This window comes from Perissodus microlepis, chromosome 11, assembly GCF_051167445.1.
Source record: "Perissodus microlepis isolate ML-2025 ecotype Zambia chromosome 11, ASM5116744v1, whole genome shotgun sequence".
Taxonomy (NCBI): Eukaryota; Metazoa; Chordata; class Actinopteri; order Cichliformes; family Cichlidae; genus Perissodus; species Perissodus microlepis.
Genome location: NC_140471.1, coordinates 31788240 through 31811984, shown reverse-complemented (window position 1 = coordinate 31811984; position 23745 = coordinate 31788240). Strand labels below are relative to the sequence as shown.

At 39.0% G+C, this 23745-nt stretch overlaps 1 protein-coding gene across 1 annotated transcript in view; it reads right to left on the bottom strand.

The window, feature by feature from the left end:
* Positions 1 to 23745, bottom strand: part of dgkb (diacylglycerol kinase, beta) — an 85740-nt gene that overhangs the window by 48724 nt on the left and 13271 nt on the right. The window contains exons 4-12 of the mRNA XM_084944160.1: positions 22657 to 22677; positions 22007 to 22154; positions 17431 to 17568; positions 5297 to 5346; positions 3216 to 3290; positions 2966 to 3085; positions 1243 to 1360; positions 719 to 807; positions 231 to 347 (exon numbers count right to left, since the gene is read on the bottom strand). Coding sequence (XP_084800286.1) covers positions 231 to 347; positions 719 to 807; positions 1243 to 1360; positions 2966 to 3085; positions 3216 to 3290; positions 5297 to 5346; positions 17431 to 17568; positions 22007 to 22154; positions 22657 to 22677 — 876 coding nt within the window. The remainder of the gene's footprint in view (positions 1 to 230; positions 348 to 718; positions 808 to 1242; positions 1361 to 2965; positions 3086 to 3215; positions 3291 to 5296; positions 5347 to 17430; positions 17569 to 22006; positions 22155 to 22656; positions 22678 to 23745) is intronic.

Sequence of the window (23745 nt, the reverse complement as noted above, 5' to 3'; positions counted from 1 at the left end):
CATGTTTAAGTGTACAATTTCAGGTATATTCTCCAGACTAATTTACATTACATGTGTCATTGTCTCCATTTTATTTTCTATTAACGTGCAACTGCAAACAAGTGTTTTGGGAGTGTAAATTGGTGGGATGACTTGTGAGGTAGGAGAGGTGCAAAAATGAAACCCTAAACAACAAGAAGCAGTGGGAATATAATAAGGAGGTGGCTGCCTCTCTTCGGGTGGCGGCTTACCGTGATTTGACACCAAACACAGTGGAGCCCAGTCAGACCCTGGTAACACTTAATGGTTTTGTGACACTTGTCACACTTGGTGGGGCAGTTCCCTTCCACCCAGAAATGATGCATTACCTGCAGAGAAAAGGAGAGATAGCACACAGAGAGGGAAAAAAGTGAGAAAAGAAACATGGTGCAGAAAAACAAGATATATACAAAAGCACAAGTGACACAACAATTAAAGAAAGCAAGGAGGAAGGGAAAACAAGCAAGAAGGAACAAGAAGGAAACAAGAAGGAAAAACAGAGAGTGAGGAGGAGAAAGCAAAGCAAACAGTGCTGTCTGCATCCCCGTCTCTAAACTGGGTTTATCCTGGTAATTAGAAATGCTTAGTAGCAGATTGAGTTGTTGCAATTCCATGAGAGGAAGAGAAGCCCTTATCCTAAGCTCCACGGAGCACTGCTGATCCAAGCGTGCCGACTGGTAAACACTCCAATTGGACGTACCTCTGTGTTTTTCTTGGACTTGACATAGGTTTTGATGCAAGACAGCGGAGCACGAGCCACACAGCGCTCGTGGACTGTGTACTTGCAGACTGGAGCAAAAAACAAAACACAAAAACATTGTTTTGAATGAGCAAAAGAACAAAGAAGAACTTCTCTTTTGTTGTAAAGTATGTACACTAGGGTTTGAGTTATGTGTTTGTTCATCTTTTTATAACTCAGTAAAGGGTGCACTGTAGGAGGCTGAAACATATGCAGGTCTTATCCTTTTAAAATAAAAGTCTCTGTTAAACTGTTTACTTCTCCTTTATCTCCACCTGTCCTGTGTTTTAGACAATCATGTGGCACTAAATCAAAATTATTAGACATTTACTTTTTGATGTCAGTTGTTTTATGTAAATATCCTTATCACTACCTTTAATGCATGAAAGGCCACGCAGATCTTACAGATCTTGCAATGTTACATTTCATCTTTTTAAACAGATAAGTGCATCTGTCAAACCTGTAACACTGACTGAATTACTCACATGAGCAGCAGAGACCCTGCTTCCCCAGTCCTATTAGCATGTTGAGACACAGGTTACAGTAGGCTGGCTTATTGAAGTGCTTCAGTCTCCACACGTGCTGCCCATCATCTTTTACGTTCTGCAGCAACAGAAACAGGTGCAACGATTAACTGATGGAACAGTCACCGAGTCACTAATCCACTGCTGTATCACATGGCTTCATATTCAGGCTGGACAATCACCAGTTAATCATCTGATTGACTAAATGTGTTCCTTTTATTGCAAGTTGAATTCTGTACAAAAGCACTTTGTAGTTGATTTTGTTCTTCTGGATGCAACGTTTTCAGTGGGAGAAACATTACATCACTTACCCAAGTGACTTCTTCAGTCTCAGCTGATTTGTGAAACAGCTGCAATCAAGAGATGAGATAAGAGTCCATCTTTCACCATCTCAGGCCCCCTCCTCGGTTCAGCCACCGTTGTTTCCTTTTCACATAAATGGCCTCCTTGACTCCATGCTCAAACCAGCCTTCCTCCCTTCATCACTGAATGAGTGGCCTGACAGGGTAGCTCCTCCATGTTGCGCTGTGTTTGGTTTCCTCTTGAACTTCATCGTGTACACCATATCGCTCTGTTTCAGGTAGGAAACTGGGTCTTTGCGGTGGATGATTCTTTGGATTTTTTTTGGTCTTTAAAAGTCATTGAGACTGTTTTGAAAAAAATGTGTCTCGGCTGTTCCGAAACTCCTGATGCATAACGGATCGCCAATGGTTTTTGCTTAGGCAGCATTTTTCCGTCTTCTCTCCTGGATTGCCTGGAGTGTTCTCCAAGCCTCTTCCCAGCTTCCCATGCCCAGCTGGGATAACCACAGTTACTCAGGGCTTCTTTGATATGATGTTCTTCTGCTTCCCAGTCCGCTGGGATGCTGTTCACTCTCTTACAGCTTTGATTGCAGCCATTCTCCAACTCTCTGTGAACAGTTCTCATGGCCACAAATCAATGGTGATGACAATTTGCATATTAATGATCATGAAACTACCCTCATGGCTCATTCTTAGGAAATGGTGCTAGATTCCGTCATTATGTATTTGTAGTGCTTATAAAATTTGGGAAACATGCAGTTAGCTGAGACTGAAGAAGTCACTTGATGAGTGATGAAACGTTTCTCCCACTGAAAACACTGAATTCAGATTAACAGAATCAACTTTTGGGGGATTTCATCAAGACAAAGCATTTTGATTTTCTTTGTATATTATTCTAGGTCAAGCAGTCTAAATTCAGTAAGGACAGAAGGCATGATTTTCTGTTACTCTTTTGTAGTAATATTCATTCATAAAAAAAGGATACGTGGTAAGTTTTTATTAAAAGGTAGTCAAATGCTTCCACCTAGTGGAAAAAGCGTGAACTGAAAAGTCCAGCTAATGCTGTAGCTCTTTGGGAATTAAACTATGCTATGTTTTTACATTTACAACTTAAATAGTCAACTTTGAATTGGTTCTGTGCCTAGCTTCATCCCTTGAGTTATGTGCCTTACTGTACAGCTTACTGTATCAAACAAAAAGTGTTCTTCTGAGAATGGTCAAGTCAAAGTCTGGGCTAGAAATGAGTGAAAAAGCAACCAATTTCTAAAGACTTGGAGAATTTTAGTTTTAGCATAGTACTGTACTAGCATAGCACTGTGCATCTAAGAAAGCTTTGGGCTTCTCAGTATTAGCACCAAATGTGACTCTCTCTGTGGACTCACTGTCTCCAGGCCCAGCAAGACTAGCAGGGGGATGGTGGTCATCCCTCCCTGGATCCACTCTTCCAGTGATACAGTACCATCGTGATCGTAGTCAATCTCCTGCATCATTTCCTGAAGGATCTACAGTAAAAACAACAACAAAAAAAAAAACATATTGAGTTGAGTACACATGATTGTCTCAGGCTAGTAAGCAATATTTTCATGCATACTCTATTTCTCAAGCAACATAGGGTATGAATATACTCCTTACTGGTTTCAGCTCAGTCACATCCCATTCCAGGTACTCTGCGACATGCATCATCTGGGAGACAATGTGCTCTAACTCCTGCGGCGACACCACAGACGGTCATTATAGGCACAAAAACACTGTGTTTACCTTTCTGTATGTCGCAGCCTTAAGTTAATGTCACTAAATTTCTTTGGCATGAATAGACTGATGAACAGCTCGTAATAGCAGGTTGGAAATGTCATTCTTCCGCAGAGAAGAGTTGCACACAGCAAAAACAAAGGCAGTGTGGGAAGCACTCTGAAGCTGAAGGTTTAATTACAATGGTTGGTTTTTGGGGGCAGAGGCGGGTGATGTTATTATCTAGTACCACACTGAATCACTATGATGCACTTAGGATATCTTTAAAAACTAGAGTGTATGAGTGTAAATGAAGAGTTCATACAGTTTTTTTATTTTCTCTTAAATTCTGAGTATGATTTGGGTCCCACTGAATGGCTATCTCTGCCTACATTTGTATTCTCTCTGCCCTCTCATTAGTCCTCTGTTTTCTATTATGCTTTCTATCTGCCGTCCAATAATGGGTGAGAGATGACTAATAATTGAATACGTTACCAAACCCACTCCACCTTCTCTATCTCCCTTTTAACTCTTTAATTTAAACCCCCACTCCCTCCTACACACTCTGCACAGATAATGAGCAGTGCTCTTTCATTCATAACTATGTCCAAGCCACAGATTTTACTCATCCTTGTTTTTCTCCATTACTCTTCCCATTTCATCCATTAATTTACTTAATTTATTTAAATGATTTTGATGATGGAGAAACAGACATACAGAGAAATAGAAACTGATGGACAGAAATGATTAAAAAAATGGAGATTAACTGATAACATTTAGAAAAAAAGATCAAGGGAGAAGAACTGAAGAAGAAAATACAGAGATATTAGAAAGATAATCAGCAAAAAACGTTATCCTACATTTACAAAAGACAGCTTGCAAATCTTATAGTCTATTATTATGAATCCACCCTTGAAACCATCGACTATCATCTGATGATAGTTTAGCTGTTAAATATTATAATTTTTTATTTAAAAAGTTATCTAAGTGGTGAACAGAGCTGGATATCTGTTACCTGACAGAAAAAAGTCTCAGAAACCCTGAAAAACTGAAAATCTATGTCATCGGACAAGCCACTGGATTGCTTAAATGCTCACTGACCACTTTATGACAGTAGATATGCCTTGTTAGTACTAGTTTGGACCACTTTTTGTTTCCAGAATTAACTTTATTCTTCATGTCATAAATCCAACAAAGGGGCTGGAAACATCCCTCAGAGACTTTGCTGCTTATTGACATGATAGTATCATACAGTTGCTGCAAATCCATGATAGGAATCTCCCATTCCACCACATTCCAAGGGTGTTCTATAGGATCTGGTGACTGTGGTGGCAATTTAAGTACAGTGAACTCATTGTCATGTTCAAGAAACCAGGTAACATTTTCCCAGTGTTTGGTTTGATGGATGGATGGATGGATGGATGGATGGATGAATGGATGGATGGAGACTTTTATTTGTCACATGCAAAGTTTACACCTGCAGTGAAATAGGACCCCTCCGACCATACATCCATAGCACAGACATCACATGGGAAGGTAGGTCTAATTTTGATGAGCCCGTGTGAATTTCAGCCTCAGAATCCTGTTCTTGGCCAAGTTAGTGTTGCCTTCCTATTACAACAAACTAATCCGGCCATTCTCCACTGACCTCTGGCATCAACAAGGCATTTCTCCCCATATAATTGCTGGATTTTTTTTCTGTTTCTCTCATATGGGTTTTCTCTATAAACTCATCTGCTTATGTGGGTAAATCACAGTAGCCAGTCAGCCATTTGTCAGTCAAGTCCACTTGCCAATTACCAGTCATAGTAATTGGCAAGTGGAACTTGAGCTTATATAATCTTGCATATATAATATTATCAATGCCATAAAAGCTCATAAAAAACCAATAACAAAACCATTTTGCTCATTAAAAACTAAAGTATTCTGAGGTAGGATCCTGATTTTGTAAATCAAAACAAACACTCCAAAAGGGAAATATTTACCGAGCTGTCCAAGGAGCCATTTCCATCTGTGTCGTAGAGTCGAAACATGACTATGGAGACAAAAAGAAAATGTCAGCTTATTGTAGTAACATCCTGGATTCTCCAAAGTTTCTCCGTCTTTCAGGTCAGTATTTAGTGCCACTCTAGCTTTGGCTACACTCTTCAGTGCCAATAGCATGTCAGTGCACGCAGAGGCAAACCAAAGTCTTTATCTCAGCAGCTGTCTCATCAGCCTCTGAAGCTGCAACTTTAAGTGTCCCCCAATTACCACTTAAAAGTGTCACCATGGAAACGGACAGCTCCTAAATCACAGATGTGATTGATCATCTCTTAACGTCAGTAATTTTATGGCGCTGTGACAAAATCTTGAATCTCCTCACTTCTTTATATTTTTGTGTCAAAAAGTAAGTCTTTTTTTTGTGATTTAGACCAATAATATTTCTGACCTTTATTTTTTTGGCTAGTCTTGCTCTTATTTTCAGTCTGGTTCTTTGCACCTTACAGGGGAATGTATTGGACTGGTTGAACCATGATCTGTGGATCATTCAAGCATAAAAAGACCCCTTACACCCCTAATGCGTATTTCGAGACGATGTGCAGTGTGTCCTTAAAAACCGTAGGGAAACTGAGCAAGTAGAGGACAGAAAAGTAGCAGGCCTAAAATCCTATTTACAGCAGATGAGCATATAAACAGTATCTGAAAACCTGACACAGGACCCGGGAGAAGGAAAGGAAATGGTGAGAAAAGCCTGGGGTATGTCAAATTACATAAGAACTGGACTGAAAATCAGTGGCAGCAGGTCTAATGGAGTGACGAATTCAAATTTGAATAGCTACAGTCATGTGTAAAACACGGTGGAGGCTGTGTCATGGTTTGGGGCCTGCATTTCAATCAGTGGTGTTGGGGATATTGTCGGAATTAATGAAATTATGAACACAGAAAGGTATCAACAGATTATGATTCACTTTGGAATTAGGCCTGCTGCATATCATATTGCCTGTTAGAAATTTTTACCTGATGCAAAACTGTCATATCGCAATGTTGTTGCAATAGCAACAGAGTCAGAACTGCATGTAAACCTTCAATGATGATTTAGTACCTAAAATGCTTCATCAAACTGCAACAAAGTGAAGTATTTTGCTAAATATGCAAGAAAACTTCCAGCTAAAGGTGGGAACCGCAAACTTGTTTCACAACTTGAGGCAAAAACACCTTACACATAGCATATGTGCATATGTGCATCTCTTGCAGAGTTATATAAAGTTTTAAGCACTTCTCTACACTCAGAAAAATTATGGTTCTTAAATGGTTCTTCAGATGTCTTCATGGTTCTTTAAAGAACCATCATACGTCAAAGAACCTTTTTATTTTGTGGATGGTTCTTCAGCTATTACAAATGGTTCTTTAAAAAACAAAAGGTTCTTCATCCTTAGCAATCTAAGTTTGATGGTGTAAATGGCATAAATATTTATTCACTATAACGAGGCTGTGAATTATACTGTGTGTTTTCTTTGTGTGCATGTGTGTGCCAAGGGGGAGGGCGGGTTACCTGGCAATTACCCTTTAAGAGAAGATGGTAGGAAACAGAATATTCAAATAAAAGTTAGAAATATTTGCTTAAAAATATACTGGTGGCAGGGGTGGGGGGGGAAAGCCTAAAGACCCTAAACCCCCCCCCCCCCCCCCCCCCCACACACACACACACACACACACCCCTAACCCTGCAAACCCATTATGAATATCGTGAGTTAACAAACAGTAGACACAATACACACATTCAAATACTGTACTTTAGTTTTAAATTTTAATAAAGCATTACTATTTTCTACTCCAAGGCATTACTTTTGAGATTATTATATATTTTTTGAAAATATAGCATAATGATAATACTAGTTATTGTAAACTTTACAAACCACCCAGCAGTATGTAAAGTCAAATTATAAAATACAAGTAAATAACAATTGCAGAACAGAATGTCAGTGTAATGAACACACGCTTCGTTTTGACAAAGCACACTGCTTAGGTAAATGATCTGAGTAGTTGTTTATTTTATTTAAGTATTTATTGTCATTGTCAGAGAACAATGAAATTGCGTTTGGGGCTTCCGTACAACCCATAAATACAATAATGAAGAAAATAATAAATACCCCTTAAAACCCAAGTGTAAATATTTAACCCAGTGTGACTCCAGTGCAATAAGACAATCCTTAGCAACAACATGAGAACATGACAAGTAATGTTCATAAGAAATTCAGACAAAAACCTGAGAAACATGACAAAGTACAACAATGCAACCCATTCAATATTATTGTACTGTGAGATATGATGTCAGATATGATAGTTATCTATTTAAGAAAGAGGGGGGGGGACAGGAGGGGGAAAGAGAATAAAGATATGATGCACCAATGCAGACCAGCTCAGTGCTATTAAAAAGTTGGATATGGTTATTGTCCGTGAGAGGGGGGCAGAGAGTTCAGAAGCCTCACAGCCTGTGGATACAGGCTGTTGGCCAATCTGGATGTTCTGGCCTGTATAGACCTGTACCTTCTCCCTGAGGACAGCAGGTGGAAAAGGTGGCGCGCAGGGTGATGTTGGTCCCGCAGGATACTATGCACCCTCCTCAGACAGCGAGTGGGGAAGATATTACTAATCTCTGGCAGACTTGTTCCAATAATTCTGCCAGCTTCTTTCACCACCCGCTGGAGTGCTTGCTGATCGGCCTTGGTGCAGCTGGGGAACCACACTAGAAATCCATACATCAGAACACTGCTGATGGCACAGTTGTAGAAGTTCAACATCAGAGATCTGGGAATGTGTGCGCTCCGCAGTCTCCTCAGGTAGTAGAGGCGCTGTTGGGCCTTCCGTGCAACTGAGGTGATATGGTTGCCCCAGGACAGGTCCTCGGTCACAGTTACCCCCAAGAATTTAAAACTACTCACCCTCTCCACCGCCTCACTGCCAATGAAGAGAGGCAGATGGTTGTTATGACCCTTCCTCCGGAAATCTACAATGATCTCCTTGGTCTTTTTGGTGTTTAAGACCAAGTTATTGTCGTGGCACCATGACTCTAGTTGTTGCACCTCTGTCCTGTAGTTTGTCTCATCGTTGTTGGATATAAGTCCGAGCACTGTAGTGTCATCGGCAAACTTAACAATGAGATTGGACGCGCAGGAGGAAATACAGTCATGGGTGAAGAGAGTGTATAGCAGAGGGCTCAGGACACACCCCTGAGGGGCACCAGTGTTGACCACAAGGGTGGAAGAGATGTTCTTACCCACTCTGACACTCTGTCTACGGTTAGTGAGGAAGTCCACAATCCAGTTGCACAGAGAGGAGTTAAGTCCCAGTTGGTGGAGTTTGGGACGGAGTTTGTATGGCCGGATGGTATTAAAAGCCGAGCTGTAGTCTACAAAGAGGAGCCGTGCATAGGTGTTCCTGTGTTCCAAGTGCTTCAGTAATGTGTGCAGCACTGTGGCGATCGCATCCTCGGTTGACCGGTTCTCCCTGTATGCAAACTGGTGCGAGTCCAGGGATGGTGGAAAAGCAGCTCTGATGTGTTTAATGACCAGTCTCTCCAGGCATTTGGCGGGAATGGGGGTGAGTGCCACAGGTCTGAAATCGTTCAGACATGTGACATTTGACTGTTTTGGGATGGGAACGATGGTTGCTGCTTTGAAACAGGATGGTACCAGTGAACAGGACAACGAGGTGTTATATATAGAGGTGAAGACGTCCGCCAGGTCCGCAGCACAGTCTTTTAGCACCCGGCCCAGCACTCCATCTGGCCCGGCCGCCTTCCTGGTGTTAATGCTCCGGAACACACGCCTCAGCTCATGAGTGCTCAGGACTGGAGCAGGGTCGGTTGAGGGGAGAGGGGACAGGACAGGGTCGGTGTTCTCCCTATCAAAACGGGCATAAAAGAGATTTAGATCCTCAGCCAGAATAGAACTGTCGGCTGAGGGTGATGGTGTTCTCCTTTTGTAGTCCGTGATAGCCCTGATGCCCTCCCAGACCTGCCTTGGGTTTGTGTTGTTCTCAAACCTGGCCTCGATACGCCTCCTGTGCTGCTGCTTGGCAGTCTTAATGCCTCTTCTCAGGTTGGCCCTGGCAACACTGTATGCCTCCTGGTCCCCGGATTTGAAAGCATTGTTCCTCGTTCGAATAAGTTGTTGAACTGAGCAATTTGTTAATATGTGTTTCGAGCCAAATAAATGACAGGGAGAGAGAGAGTGACGTCAGAACACGTCATACTATAACCTCCCGGGAGCGGACGGAGGGGGTCAGTCGTTGGGATGCGCAGACAGAGTGCGCGAGCGGCGGGCCTTGACCTTTCGGAAAAAAAAACTCTTTCTCACGGCCAGTGACAGCGAGGCGGATAACAGTCTTCAGTTTCTGCTGGACTTTGAAGCTCTGGATTCTGGGACTGTTGGAAAAGGTAAAACATTTTCATTAAAACCTTATTACTGTTTTGTTTTTGTTACTCGTCATTGTAGCTTGCTGTTAATGTTGTGCTAACAGTAGCGATTAGCTAGATACGTTAGCCGTTGACGGCAGCGCAATTTAGTATCCAACTGTTTTCCTAACAAAACCACTGTTATAATTAAGTGAAGGTGCTCCCAGCTATTTTGAACCTTTGGCTTCTAAAATATGTGGTTCAATTGCGTGCTGCGTACATAACCTAATGTCAGCTAGACCGATATTAAAATTTAATATATTGTTAAAGTCACTAAAATGGCGCCTGAAGCCTGTTGTGACGTGAGGAAAGTCGTCTGCATAGAGGAGAACTTTAATAGCAGGCTTGTACAAAGTGAGGCTTTGTGCTCACATTTGCTGCAAGCACTCGTTTTACTTCTGTCACCCTGTTTTGATGCAGAATTCACTTGAAATCAGGCAAGAACTGGACGTATTTTTTATAATGTGTTCTTGTGAATTGATTGTGTATGCATATGTTTGATTGATTTGACTTTCTGCAAGACAACAGTCGTCCGCTGGCCAAAAAAGTTTTCCAAATACCTCCACGTGATCTAGCCTGGATTTAGAAAGGAATAGCAAAAAAAATCTGCACCTCCTGCTTCAGATGCAATTTGTGTTTCTGTGTTCAGAGGCAGCCGCGAGAGGGGAGACCTTGGCTCATCCAGCTGGAGAGCCTGACCAGGAGGAGTCGAACATTAACTCAGCTCTTCCAGGGCACCCTGCAGACTCGGCTGCTGGCATCGGCGAGGGATGACGTGAACGCCAAACTGGAGTCCATCACAGGTCAACTGCAGGTATGCGAGTCAGACCTTCTGAGGAGGGTTTCACTTTTCTCTCTTCTTTATAATTGACTCTTTTCTCTCTCTTTCAGCTCCTTGTCTCAGAGTGGGAGGGATTTGAAGCACAAAGGGAGGAACTTGTCGTTTGGTTGGCTGATATGGATGTCCGCCTGAGTGAGGTTGACCAGCTAACAGGAAACACCAGTGAAAAACTGAAACAACTGCAGGTGTGGGCTTGTTTTGATATGACATATATTTGATATGACACATACGTCAGAGACATTATCCTAAACTGGACTAACAAAGGACCATGAGTACAACATGAAACGTACATTACATAGCGTAAGGCTGAAGTTCATTGATCATTTTAATCATAAACTTGTTGTTGAAATGTTTTTACTGAACATGCAAACATCTGCTGATGAAAATGTGTTGATTTATTGGTCTGTTATGAAGCTATTGCTATTTCTAATGTGTTTTATCACTTTCTGATGTTTTATTAATTAAACAATACATGTATTCATTGTTGTGTTATCTGTAGATATAGTATTTATATATATTTATTTCTAGTATGGCAAATATATTTAATTATTACTGTTTAAAACACTAATATGTGACATGTATTAGTAGTGATGTTGTGCTGAGGGTTAAAATGCCTTTTTTGTCTTTTGGTAACTACAAAATGACAATAAATCATTAATATATGTCTATGCTGTGCTCGTATTTATTTTACCCTACTCAAATTCAATTTATGATACATTTTATTTTGAAAGATTTAAAATGGTTTTTTAAAGAACCACTCAAAAAAGGTTCTTTAAAATGTTTTTTTTAAAGAACCATTTAAAGGACCTTTTTAAAAATGGTTCTTTAAAGAACCATTTTTAAAAAGGTTCTTTGAAAAACCATTAAAGGTGCCCCAAAGAACCATTTCTTGATGGTTCTTTGGGGCACCTTTAAAGGTTCTTCAATGAACCACTGAAAGAAATGGTTCTTCAAAGAACCATTGTTTGAAAGGTTCTTTGTGGCACCAAAAAAGGTTCTTCTATGGCATCAGTCTAAAGAACCACTTTTGGTTCCAGTTGGCACCTTTATTTTTCTGAGTGTACTTTTAATTTTCCAGGAAAAATACTAGCTAGACGTCTTTGGTGTTTGCACCTGAAAGGAGCCCAGACCTTATTTGCTTATTGAAGCAGTGGGGGAACATCTTGACAGGGAACAGCACAAAAGCCAGCATCACCCAAAGACTTTTGTAATATCCTCCAAGAAGTTAGAAGAACTACTTAAAAGCTTGTCCAACATCAAAGCCAAGGATGGCTATTTTCAAGCTAGTTATAATTGCACAAACTTTGTTTTTTTTTGCCTTATTATGGTATTTCCATGTATTTCTGTGTGTTTGCAGTTTTGCAGTTAATGTTCCTTGCAAAATATAATGATATGAAGGGTTTTGCACAGTACTATAAGTCCTGCTGAGCTGTGACAACAACATCAACAGGAAATGGCTGTGCACACTGTTTCAGGCTAATGCCTATAGATAGAAAAAAAAACACTGCCCCACCTCCAGCCTGGCTTGGATGCAGCACATCGTGGCTACTGACATCATCACTAAAGAGTTGATGTCACATGGCAGCTTGTCAGGCCACTAACGAGGAGCTAATTGCCAGTTTCCAGGGAAACAGAGGTGATGGTGGTGGCTGATCCTGGTGTCTGCTGTTGGGTGGAGGTTGAGGGTGTTAGAAGGGGGTGACTGTAGTGATCAAAGAGGACCCAAAAGTAAAGAGAGCGAAAAGGGTGTTGACATGATACCAGGAGTACAAATGGGCTGAAATAAGAAAAGAAATTTCTTTCAAACATACAAATCTTTAAAATAATTGTGACTGCAAATAAGCTGTTTCCTGATTACTATTCAGGTCATTGTTATCATCTAAAAGAAAAATGAGAAATACATTTTATGGACTTTGGTGAGGCCAGTTAAAACTGTAAACAGGGATCAAACATAAATAACGGCAGTGTGACAGTTGTAAGTGAGACTTGATATGTGTCCCAGGAGGTCTGCATTGAAAATAAATAAATAATTTTTAAAAAGTTAATTAATAAAAAACTTACTCACCTTTAACAAACTGACAAAATTAATTTTCCCACAGAAACAGCTGTAATAAGCCACAACTTGATTAAGTTTGCATCCACATTTATTAGAAAGTGTGGGTACATTGCTGTATATGTGTACTACTGCCCCCTGTTTATTAGTGGAATAATGTTACCAAAAAAAAACCCCTCACTGCACATTTTATTTCAGAAATAAATATTAGGTATAAATAATTAAAGGACATAAACTACCTTTTATTTAAAAATCAACAATAAAAAGAAAAAACTGTATTGTACGTTTTTGTTAGTTTTGACCTTTTTAGTTTGTTATTTCTCAGATTTAAAAAAAAACTGAAATAATTAATCATTTTGTTATCATAAGAAGTGTTTTCTTAAAGTCTTTAATGGCCTGTAGCAAAAATACCTGAAAGTGGGAATTTTTAAATTTATTTTTATTCTCTTTCTCATTTTTATTTGTACGTTTACATGCAATCTGTATTTTTTAAAGCTATTTTAATTTTTAATGATCCTGATGTAAATAAAGCAGCACATATGTGTCTAAGAACCACTTTAAATCTGTGCTGTGCATTTTCAAACAGTCCAGAAGAGGGAGCCATCCTCTACCGAAATAACATGTTAAAGCCCACAGCGGTTTACAGGGACAGGGTGCAGCAATGACACATCACCCATAGTTAATTCCATAATGTGTTCCCAGTCACAGGTACCATCTGCTGAATTATTTAATAATCCCCTTTGCTTAATGGGAGCAACATTACTCGATAATTTAGCAGAAGCATGAGCATTAAAAACACAGAAAACAGAAAAAACGGCTGCTGTCCAATTGAGAAAACTTTGTGAATAATATACGCAATGACTGCAATTAAGAGGTGTGTCAATAGGCTGCCAAAATGAGGTATCAAACACCTGTTGGTGAAGCTTTATGGGAGCTCAGAAGATCACTTTAAAAGAAGGGGATCTGCATTAAGACAGAAAGTGGAGATGCAGAAAAAAAGATTGATTTTTACATTTATAATAAAATAGGCATTTAGGCTGTGGCCAGATTAGAACCTTTGAGTTTAGAAAACCCAAAATGTTAATGGCTGATAAGACTGGCTGCAAGAGGAAACATTTTACCTTAATTCGTTTTAAGTAAAGCATAATGCAATAAGAAAAACAATTCGGTTGAATGCACTTCTTAATTACCAAAAACATCTCAGGAAAGTCTGACTCACTCAGATAAAATGCTGAGAAAAAAAGCAAACCAAACAAAGAAACCAGCAGGTACAAAGTTATTACGCAAATATTTTGACTGCAACAAGACATTAAAACAGAAGTTTGAGTTGAGTATTTTACTAATTGTTGAGCATCATTTATAATAAAGGGAACTAATTGCTAATTTCCAATTCCATAATTTTATTCTTGGACTCTAATCAAGGAGTTTTGGATGAGTCGGTCCATCCAATTTCTTACAGAACCAGTTTTAGCTTCTTTCTTCCTTCTTCCGACCCAACTTTCTTGTCATCGGCCAACCAAACAAAAAGTTTGAACAGCAGGTGGGTTACTGTTACTAGATTATATATACATTAGAGCAGGGGTGTCCAATCCCAGTCCTCGAGAGCTACCGTCCTGCAGGTTTTAGATGCATCCTTGTTTTGACACACCTGAATCAAATGAATGGCTTGTTATCAGGCCTTTGCCAAACTTGATGGCATGCTGAAGAGGTAATCAAACCATTAGGGATGCATCTAAAAACTGCAGGACAGTAGCTCTCGAGGACTAGGATTGGGCACCCCTGCATTAGAGTAATGTAATGTTTTTCTTTATTTTTACTACTTTATACATTGTAGACACATACTGAAGACATCAGATATATGAAGCAAGATATATGGAATTATGTAGCAAAGAAAAAATTGATAAATGACTCTAAATATGTTTTATATTTTGGATTCCTCAAAGTAGCCTCCCTTTGCTTCGTTGACATCAGTTGTGTTGTACAGAAGTCAGGTTAGTACACAGCTGAGAGCCCTATTTGACAACTGATAGAATTCATATTATGGCAAGAACCAATCAGCTAAGTAAAGAGATACGACAGTCCATCATTACTTTAAGAACTGAAGGTCAGTCAGTCTGGAAAATTGCTAAAAATTTGAATGTGTCTCCAAGTGGAGTCGTAAAAACCATCAAGCGCTAAGACGAAACTGGCTCACATGAGGACCACCCCCAGAAAGGAAGATCAAGAATCATCTCTGCTGCAGAGGATAAATTCATCCGAGTCACCATCCCCAGAAATTGCAAGTTAACAGCACCTCAGATTAGAGCCCAGATACAGTGGCTTGCAAAAGTATTCGGCCCCCTTGAACTTTTCCACATTTTGTCACATTACAGCCACAAACATGACTCAATTTTATTGGAATTCCACGTGAAAGACCAACACAAAGTGGTGTACACGTGAGAAGTGGAACGAAAATCATACATGATTCCAAACATTTTTTACAAATAAATAACTGAAAAGTGGGGTGTGCGTAATTATTCAGCCCCCTTTGGTCTGAGTGCAGTCAGTTGCCCATAGACATTGCCTGATGAGTGCTAATGAGTTAATAGAGTGCACCTGTGTGTAATCTAATGTCAGTACAAATACAGCTGCTCTGTGACGGCCTCAGAGGTTGTCTAAGAGAATATTAGGAGCAACAACACCATGAAGTCCAAAGAACACACCAGACAGGTCAGGGATAAAGTTATTGAGAAATTTAAAGCAGGCTTAGGCTACAAAAAGATTTCCCAAGCCTTGAACATCCCACAGAGCACTGTTCAAGCGATCATTCAGAAATGGAAGGAGTATGGCACAACTGTAAACCTACCAAGACAAGGCCGTCCACCTAAACTCACAGGCTGAACAAGGAGAGCGCTGATCAGAAATGCAGCCAAGAGGCCCATGGTGACTCTGGACGAGCTGCAGAGATCTACAGCTCAGGTGGGGGAATCTGTCCATAGGACAACTATTAGTCGTGCACTGCACAAAGTTGGCCTTTATGGAAGAGTGGCAAGAAGAAAGCCATTGTTAACAGAAAACCATAAGAAGTCCCATTTGCAGTTTGCCACAAGCCATGTGGGGGACACAGCAAACATGTGGAAGAAGGTGCTCTGGTCAGATGAGACCAAAATGGAACTTTTTGGCCAAAATGCAACACGTGTGGAGGAAAACTAACACTGCACATCACTCTGAACACACCATCCCCACTGTCAAAACCAGTCAAAGTCCAGATCTAAATCCAATCGAGAATCTGTGGCAAGATCTGACAACTGCTGTTCACAAACACTGTGCATCTAATCTGAATGAGCTGGAGCTGTTTTGCAAAGAAGAATGGGCAAGGATTTCAGTCTCTAGATGTGCAAAGCTGGTAGAGACATACCCTAAAAGACTGGCAGCTGTAATTGCAGCAAAAGGTGGTTCTACAAAGTATCGACTCAGGGGGCTGAATAATTACGCACACCCCACTTTTCAGTTATTTATTTGTAAAAAATGTTTGGAATCATGTATGATTTTCGTTCCACTTCTCACGTGTACATCACTTTGTATTGGTCTTTCATGTGGAATTCCAATAAAATTGATTCATGTTTGTGGCTGTAATGTGACAAAATGTAGAAAAGTTCAAGGGGGCCGAATACTTTTGCAAGCCACTGTAAATGCAAGACAGAGTTCCCGTAGCAGGCATGTTTCTACATCAATTGTTCAAAGGAGACTGCGTGAATCAGGCCTTTTTTGTCAAATAGCTGCTATTAAACTACTGCTAAGAAAAAGCAACAAACTGAAGAGATTTGTTTGGGCCAAGAAACCCAAGGAATGGACATTCGACATTCGAGTTTAAAAGAAATTGGACTATATACAGACAAACTCCTACTGGATACAAAAATAAAAAATAAAAAAAATAAATCCTCACCAAAACATGAATGGGTCTATATGAACATTTACTATTGCAACAGGATATATATTACATCAAAAAAAAATTCTTCTTTGGGTATTCGCTAAAAAAAAGTCTACCACTGACATATTTTTAGAATCAAGGATTCCACAAATCTTTCATCAAAGCCCAAACAGAAAAAGAAAATGTGAAAAACTGGCTGAGCTAAACATCCATAGGCAAGTCAAGGACCGAGAGCTTTTCAGAGCACAATCACAGCTTGAGAACAAAGGTCAACATTTTTCAAACCTTTACTGAAGGTTCTTTTTAAAGTTGTCCCCACACTTAAAAAGCACATTCAGAAGGAACCACTTCACACTGTTACGAGTCTTTTTCTAGATCTCATTCAGTTCACTGAGATGTGTTTTAACACTGGTTATTTTTTGACCATGAGTTATTTTTTGACCAAAGAGTCACAGTTTCTTAACAGAAAGGTTGGTACATATGAGGCATGTGTGGTTTATTATTATTTTGCTAATAAGCACACACTAGAGAATGCATCCACAGACAAGGAGATATCGCTTTGCCAGGAGTCACTGCTTTGCTCCCTCTCACCCTCTTGTCTTTTTCACTGGGCTTCAGTTTGACCTTATTTGGCCTGAAAAACTGCTTTTCACCCACTGAGCTCTAACAACCAGTGACATTTCTTCTGCGTACTGGTACCTCAGTTGTTTGGCATCTGCATTTTATCTTTTTATTTGTATATTCAAGGTTCCCAGTGTTTATTGTCTATTGCATAGTGTTAGGACAAGTACAATCACTATTTGCACATTACTGCATTGCTGATGTTTACGGCATATTAACATAGGCCCCAGACATGTGACATAGGATGATACTCACATTCAAGCTTGTCCTCAGGACGCCCACCCTCTAGCAAGGAGAGGTAACACACAATGTCCTTAAGCTGGACTGTATCTAGGGGCCTGGGCAGAGTAGGGGTCTTCAGAGGGGTGGAGTTGCCTTTGATCAGCTTTAGTCCTGCAGGACCAACACATGAAAGGTTAAAACATCCTTTATGCCACCTCTAATGTTAGCCCAATAAGCTACTGGGTTTGGATGTCTGATATCAGTCATATAGTCAGAACAATCTGCATGTGTATGGTGTCTAGGGATGACAATACTTCAGCCCTATCACATTGTGTTTAATGTTCCAAATCAATATACTTATTATTTACAGCCTCATAATTTGGCATAAAATGAACAAATTGACACATATTTTCATTCTCTACATTGCTGCAACTCTGCTGTTTACTCTGTTTTAGCTCTTGTTCTTTTAAGGTCCCACTCTTCTTTGAAAGGTCAGCTGGTCCACTGAAGATGAGACTGTAGTGGTTATATACATAAAGGTTAATGCCACTGTGACAGCCTCTCATTTGTGAGTATTGGAGAACTAAGCTGTTCAGTGAAAATGCTGTAAACGTCACAATATAGTACATAACACGTACATTACAGTCAAGTACAACATGTAGAAAACCCAATCAGCTGTTTTGTTTGTTTGTTTCTTTATTGTTGTTTTTAAGATATAACACTGGGATTTTAGCTGTGCAGAGAAGCAGGTTATAAATGTTTTGAAAGGGGCAGCTGTTTTACATTAGTCTTAATGGGTTGTGTTTCATTCAATATTCCGTGTTTGCACCACAGTGTGACAACAAAAAGAGAAAAATATGCAAATGAGAACAGATTTACTAGAAATTTGTCAGTGTTAAAATGCAGTGTGAGCAGAGAGGGTAGGGCAGAGGCAAACACTTAGTAGTGTTAGCTACATTATCAATTCACTGTGCTCACATAAAATAAAAGAAAACAAACAGAAAACATAAATAGATAATGTTTCTCTTGTTATGGGAAAACTAAAGCTCAAAATAAAGCCTACAGGAGTGAGTAACATCTGTACTCCTACTCTGTAGGAGTATGTATAAAAACCAGCATTACAAAATTAAAACACACAACATCAAATCAAAGATTAAAAAACTAAAAAATGTAAACACTAAGATTAAATCTTAGAAACCATTTTTACATCAATAAAGACATGCAAGACTCAAATGCAATGTCAAAACAGCACAAAATAATAACCTAATAACCTAAACTAAATGTTAACTAAATAGTTAAAGAAGTAAAATGACAAAATGTCAGACTGTGCTGAGACATGAATTCTACTGTCTCTCCAATTCTACTGTCTCCCAGGCCATGAAGGGCCTTTAAAGTAATAAACAAAATCTTAATGTCACTTTGAAAACAAATTTTTAGGGGTCTTTCTATTGCATTTTTAATTTACTGACTGATTTCTGATTGATACCAGTTTAAATAGTGTTACAATGGCCTAACTGAGAGGGAAAATCAATCATGACAAATGAGTGCCATTAAAAGTTAATACTTAGCAAAATTCCTCAGATGGCAGTATCAGTAGCAAGATTGGGTAACTTTAACAATAATGATTCCATAACGACCTCACATTCATCCCATGGGTGGATAAATGTCATAGGTCATGACACACAATGAACTGAAGAGAATACTGGATTTTTTAAGTGACCATAAATAGAGAAGTTCTGTTGTTTAAGAGAAAACGGATACATTAGAAAAATATGTCCCTTATAAGTGCAAGAAAAGGTCCACTATTAATGACACAAATTAGGGCAACCGTCTACCAAATGAACTGTGAAGACTAAGCTTTAAATTTACTGGACCTGAAAACAGGAATTTGGGTTTTGGTTTTCTCATTAATGTTTCTTCTCGTTTCTTCTTTAAAACGTATCACTTGCTTCATTCTGTGTCATTAGATGGACACAAAGGGTGATGAGAAGGCTTATAGCTAGCATGCTGGATCAATAAGGGCGAATCGAAACACTCGCACAGGCTGCACTGATCCAGTTTCACACAGCCTCGTAATTGGGGCAAACAATGTGATCAAACGCTGCATGTACAAAAGATCATGATATGAATAATCTAAGTTAATGGCCTTAGGTAAACTATATTTCTTGTTATTTTTCTAAGTTTTTTTGTTGTGTGGACAGCTTTTGTCCTGATTGAGTTAAACTTACATTTAATACATGAGTAAATACAGTAACCTGTTAAGATTCTTTAAACCTTTGAATCAAACCAATTACCAGGCTGTGTATTCAAACTATATTAGGATATTATGTTTACTCTTTATGATTATTAATTTACTTACTAATGCACTACCAGCTAACCAAGTATTACTTTCAAGAAAAAAATAATGCCTCTATGTAAGGCTACAAATGAATTTATAGAATGGCAGTTATAGAAACCTCATTTTTTTGCTGTAAATGTACTCCAGTACTCCTCAATCCCCACAAGGAAAGTTTTCAATTTCCAGTCACAGAATAAGACTAGTAACTGGAGAACATTTTTTTTTATAACCTTTCTATAATAAACTCATTTCTTCCTGTGGTTCAATGGCAGAAACATGTCTCAATCTGGGAGGCAATTCCATTATTTTAACTGTGCTTCAAATCAAATGTAACAACTAAAGCCCACACACATCATTTTCAGTTATTGTTATTTAAGTTCACAGTAATTAGGAACAATACAATGTTTTTGGAGGAAACCTAGTTATGAAAATTTTACATTTAATCAAGCTTACACAAACATTTGCTACACATTACTGACATAGTTTTAAAAGAAATTTGTGAATAGCTCCACTACAAGGTTATCTTTCCCAAAGCTGGGAGTCATGACAATTCTGAGTTTGTTTTGTAATTATTGTTAGGACACTTAGAATGAGGTCCAGTTGTACTTTATCTGAAGCTGACATTTCACACAGATGGTGCAGCTGTCTTGTTTCACAAAACAAAGCTGATGTTTGACAACCTATTATTCCAAAAAGTTCTCCACTTAAATAACAATATACACTTACAACTACCATCTTAGATATGATTTTCTATCTATGCATTATGCCAGAAAAGGTATCCTCCAAAAACAGAGTGCTTATGACAGATTTGTTCGCTGCATGTAAAAAGAAAAGAAGAAGCTATATCTTAAAAATGGTTGAATGTATTCAAAAAAATTCAGAATATTTGGTACCAGATGTTAATGCTTCACCAGTCGGAAAGAATGCACACAATATGGAAATGTTATGTTATGTTTTAACTGAATCTCTTGGTTTGGGCTTTATCTATTTTATTGTATTTATTTTTATTTATTTATCTACTCATTTACACACACACACACACGCACACACGCACGCACACACGCACACACACACACACACACAAGAAAGTTCATTATTAATATTGTTGTTAACATTGCTATTAAGTTTATATATGTTTCATGTATTTGTTCTTATAAGGCAGACAAACAGATGTTTAAACACCTTTTTTATTTATTATGGGAAGAGAAAATATTTTTTCCCCCATTTTCTTTTATTTATTTTTAAACCTTGAGTGATCTGCTTAAGTTTTCCTTTTGGACCTATTATACATGAAGTAAAGCTGAAGCAGGAGATTAGCCAACTCAAGCTCTGGCAGTATAGTCAATAGCTAGTTCACATACACACTGTTCTCACTGCTTAGTCACCTTGTGTGTCATGATATCACACTGGAGAAATATACTACAATAAACTGAACATTATGGTTATACAAGTTTATTGTTCAGTTTATGAAAACCATAAACTAAGATTACGTTTTGTATTTTGACATTTTTATTGAGGATTTATTAAAGGCCGTCAATATTAGAAGTGTAATAAAAACAATACCAGGACTGTTTTGCCCAACTTACTCTGAGTTTATTGTTTCAAAAATTCAAATCATCCACCCCAACCTCCTTCCTCTGTGGACAATGAAACTTCATAAAAACCTTATCTAATGAGAGCTAGAGAGCCTGGTCACTTGAAGATAAAACACATGTTGCTTTTTAGCACTCAGTGACACGAGACAGACTTTATTATTAATTATCTGAGCTGGTAGGCAGTCAAGGAGGTGTCAAAGCCAAGTGGCAGTGCAGGAGATGCTGTCTGAATGAGGACTGATCTGAAGTGTTAAGTATTATTTTAATATCAGTTAGTCATTACCACACACAAATGAGACATTAGTATATTGCTATAAACAAACAAAACTATTGCCAAGACAATTGGCAGCTTCTACACTACAATTTACACTGAGTGCCATCGGGCTGGACTTGGCATTAAATTGAATAAATTGTCCAATGGCACAAAACAGAAACAGTGATGGCGCCATTTTTTTTTCACACAGCAAAGGAAGAGTAAAGTGATTCATTCTCTACGATGACAATAACAATCCCCAAAAGAAGCACAGTGAAGGAAGAGAATAACTGACATATTGGCTGAACCATAGCAACACAAGTGGGGATGTTTTCTTATACACATCACTGACTATAAAACACCAACATGCTGTGTTTATGAACTGAGGGCATGTTAGGGAAAGAATTTCTTTTCTACACTTACCAGAGACTCGAGGTTTGTCAGAAGATGAGGGACTGGGTTTGGGTCCTTTGTTGCTAAACGACATGAAAAGGTGTTGACAGAACTCTTCAGGGAGTTCACTCTCCAGGAATGTTTGCATAAAGACCTTAAAGCCCTGGAAGTCAATCTCCTAAAACAAAATAAAAATAAGAGCGCTAGTTGTTGAATTCAGGTTTGAGTGAAATGGCGAGGATTTTCAGTATCATGTTTTCAATATTTTGCAAAATGTTGCACATTTTTGTACTTGGCTATGTCTGAATTGTTGTTTGGACTGGGTTTTAGCTTCTTTTATTTACGGCACTATGTGTGGCCTTCATACAGATGCCTTTTTATGCAGCTTTGATGACAACTGTTTTTGTTTTGTTGTGTTTTGCTAGCTGTATCAATTTGCAAGTTGTGTTCAGACAGATACAACAGTGAGCCTATTTTTTTTATGTCATTTTGCTCACGCACATGGTTATTACCTGATTGTGGTAAACACTTTAAGGGTTTAATATTTTCCTGCAATAGGTTGCATTGCCTCTAGAAGTTTCTACAATCCTTAAGAGAGTTCAATTATTTAGTGATTAGAGAAACTAGAAAAACACAGACAATAAATGAAAAATAAATCAAGAGGAAGAGACAGCAGATACCTGGCTGAGAATTTCCTGCTTCTACACTCCGCAGCATTGAAGAAAGAAAGAATCACGACATATTCATGGAAGTATCACATGGTTATGTCATTTAAAATGCACAAAATAAGCACATCACATATTTACACACATTTTGAAAATGCAGTTATGTAGTTGTGATTATCTGTTATTGAATTAGAGATTTGTGAACTGTTATGATGCAGCAATTAGTAGTTGAGTATGCATTTTTTTAGTTGCATTCTTGATTATTGTTTTATCTATAAAATGTATGCATGTTTTTTTTGTTTTTTGTTTTTTTTTTGTGTCCCGTTTGGATCTTTAGCCATCAGAATTGTTGTCTTAAGGCCAAGAAAGATGCCAAGCGGATTTATTTTACCAAGTGGATCATCATTGTCTTGCCATATTGGTCCATTTGATTGACCTTTATTATAATTATGTATTTATTTTATTTTCGGTTGCTACAAACGGGACAGACGTGACTGGGGGATAGGACAGGGAGAAAGAATGAAAGAAAGAGAGGGAGAGAAAGAAAACCAAAGGGGAGAAAAGACGGTGAGAAGGGGGGGAAGAAAGGAAAAAACAAACAAACAAACAAACAAAACGCCTGGATCACCTGTATGGAGAAAAAAAACAGAAGAGAAAGCAAACAACAAAGAGTGTCTGTGAAGGTTCTCAGTCATCCAGGTCATCGTAGTCAAAGGAGCTTGCAAAGAAAAGCGTCTGGACTTCTTTAAGTTACTTGAAGACGTTTCACCTCTCATCCGAGAAGCTTCTTCAGTTCTAAGGTCAAATGGTGGAGAGTCCCAGATATAAACCTAGTGGGAGTATCCCCCCACAGAGGGACAAAAGGACCCCCTGATGATCCTCTAATCGCCTGAGCCAAGGTGTGAAACTGGGTGTGGGTCCCAATCAGCCAGAGTTTCGGGTGTGTTCATTGTGAAACCTGGCCCCACCTTATCATGCGAATTCCTGAGGTCAGATGGCCCAGGATGTGAGTGGGCGCAGGTATGGAGGAGATCCAGGCCCCAGATATCCAGAGGCCCCAGAGTACAAGGACCCGAGGAGGACCACCAAAGGGGGGGGGAACCG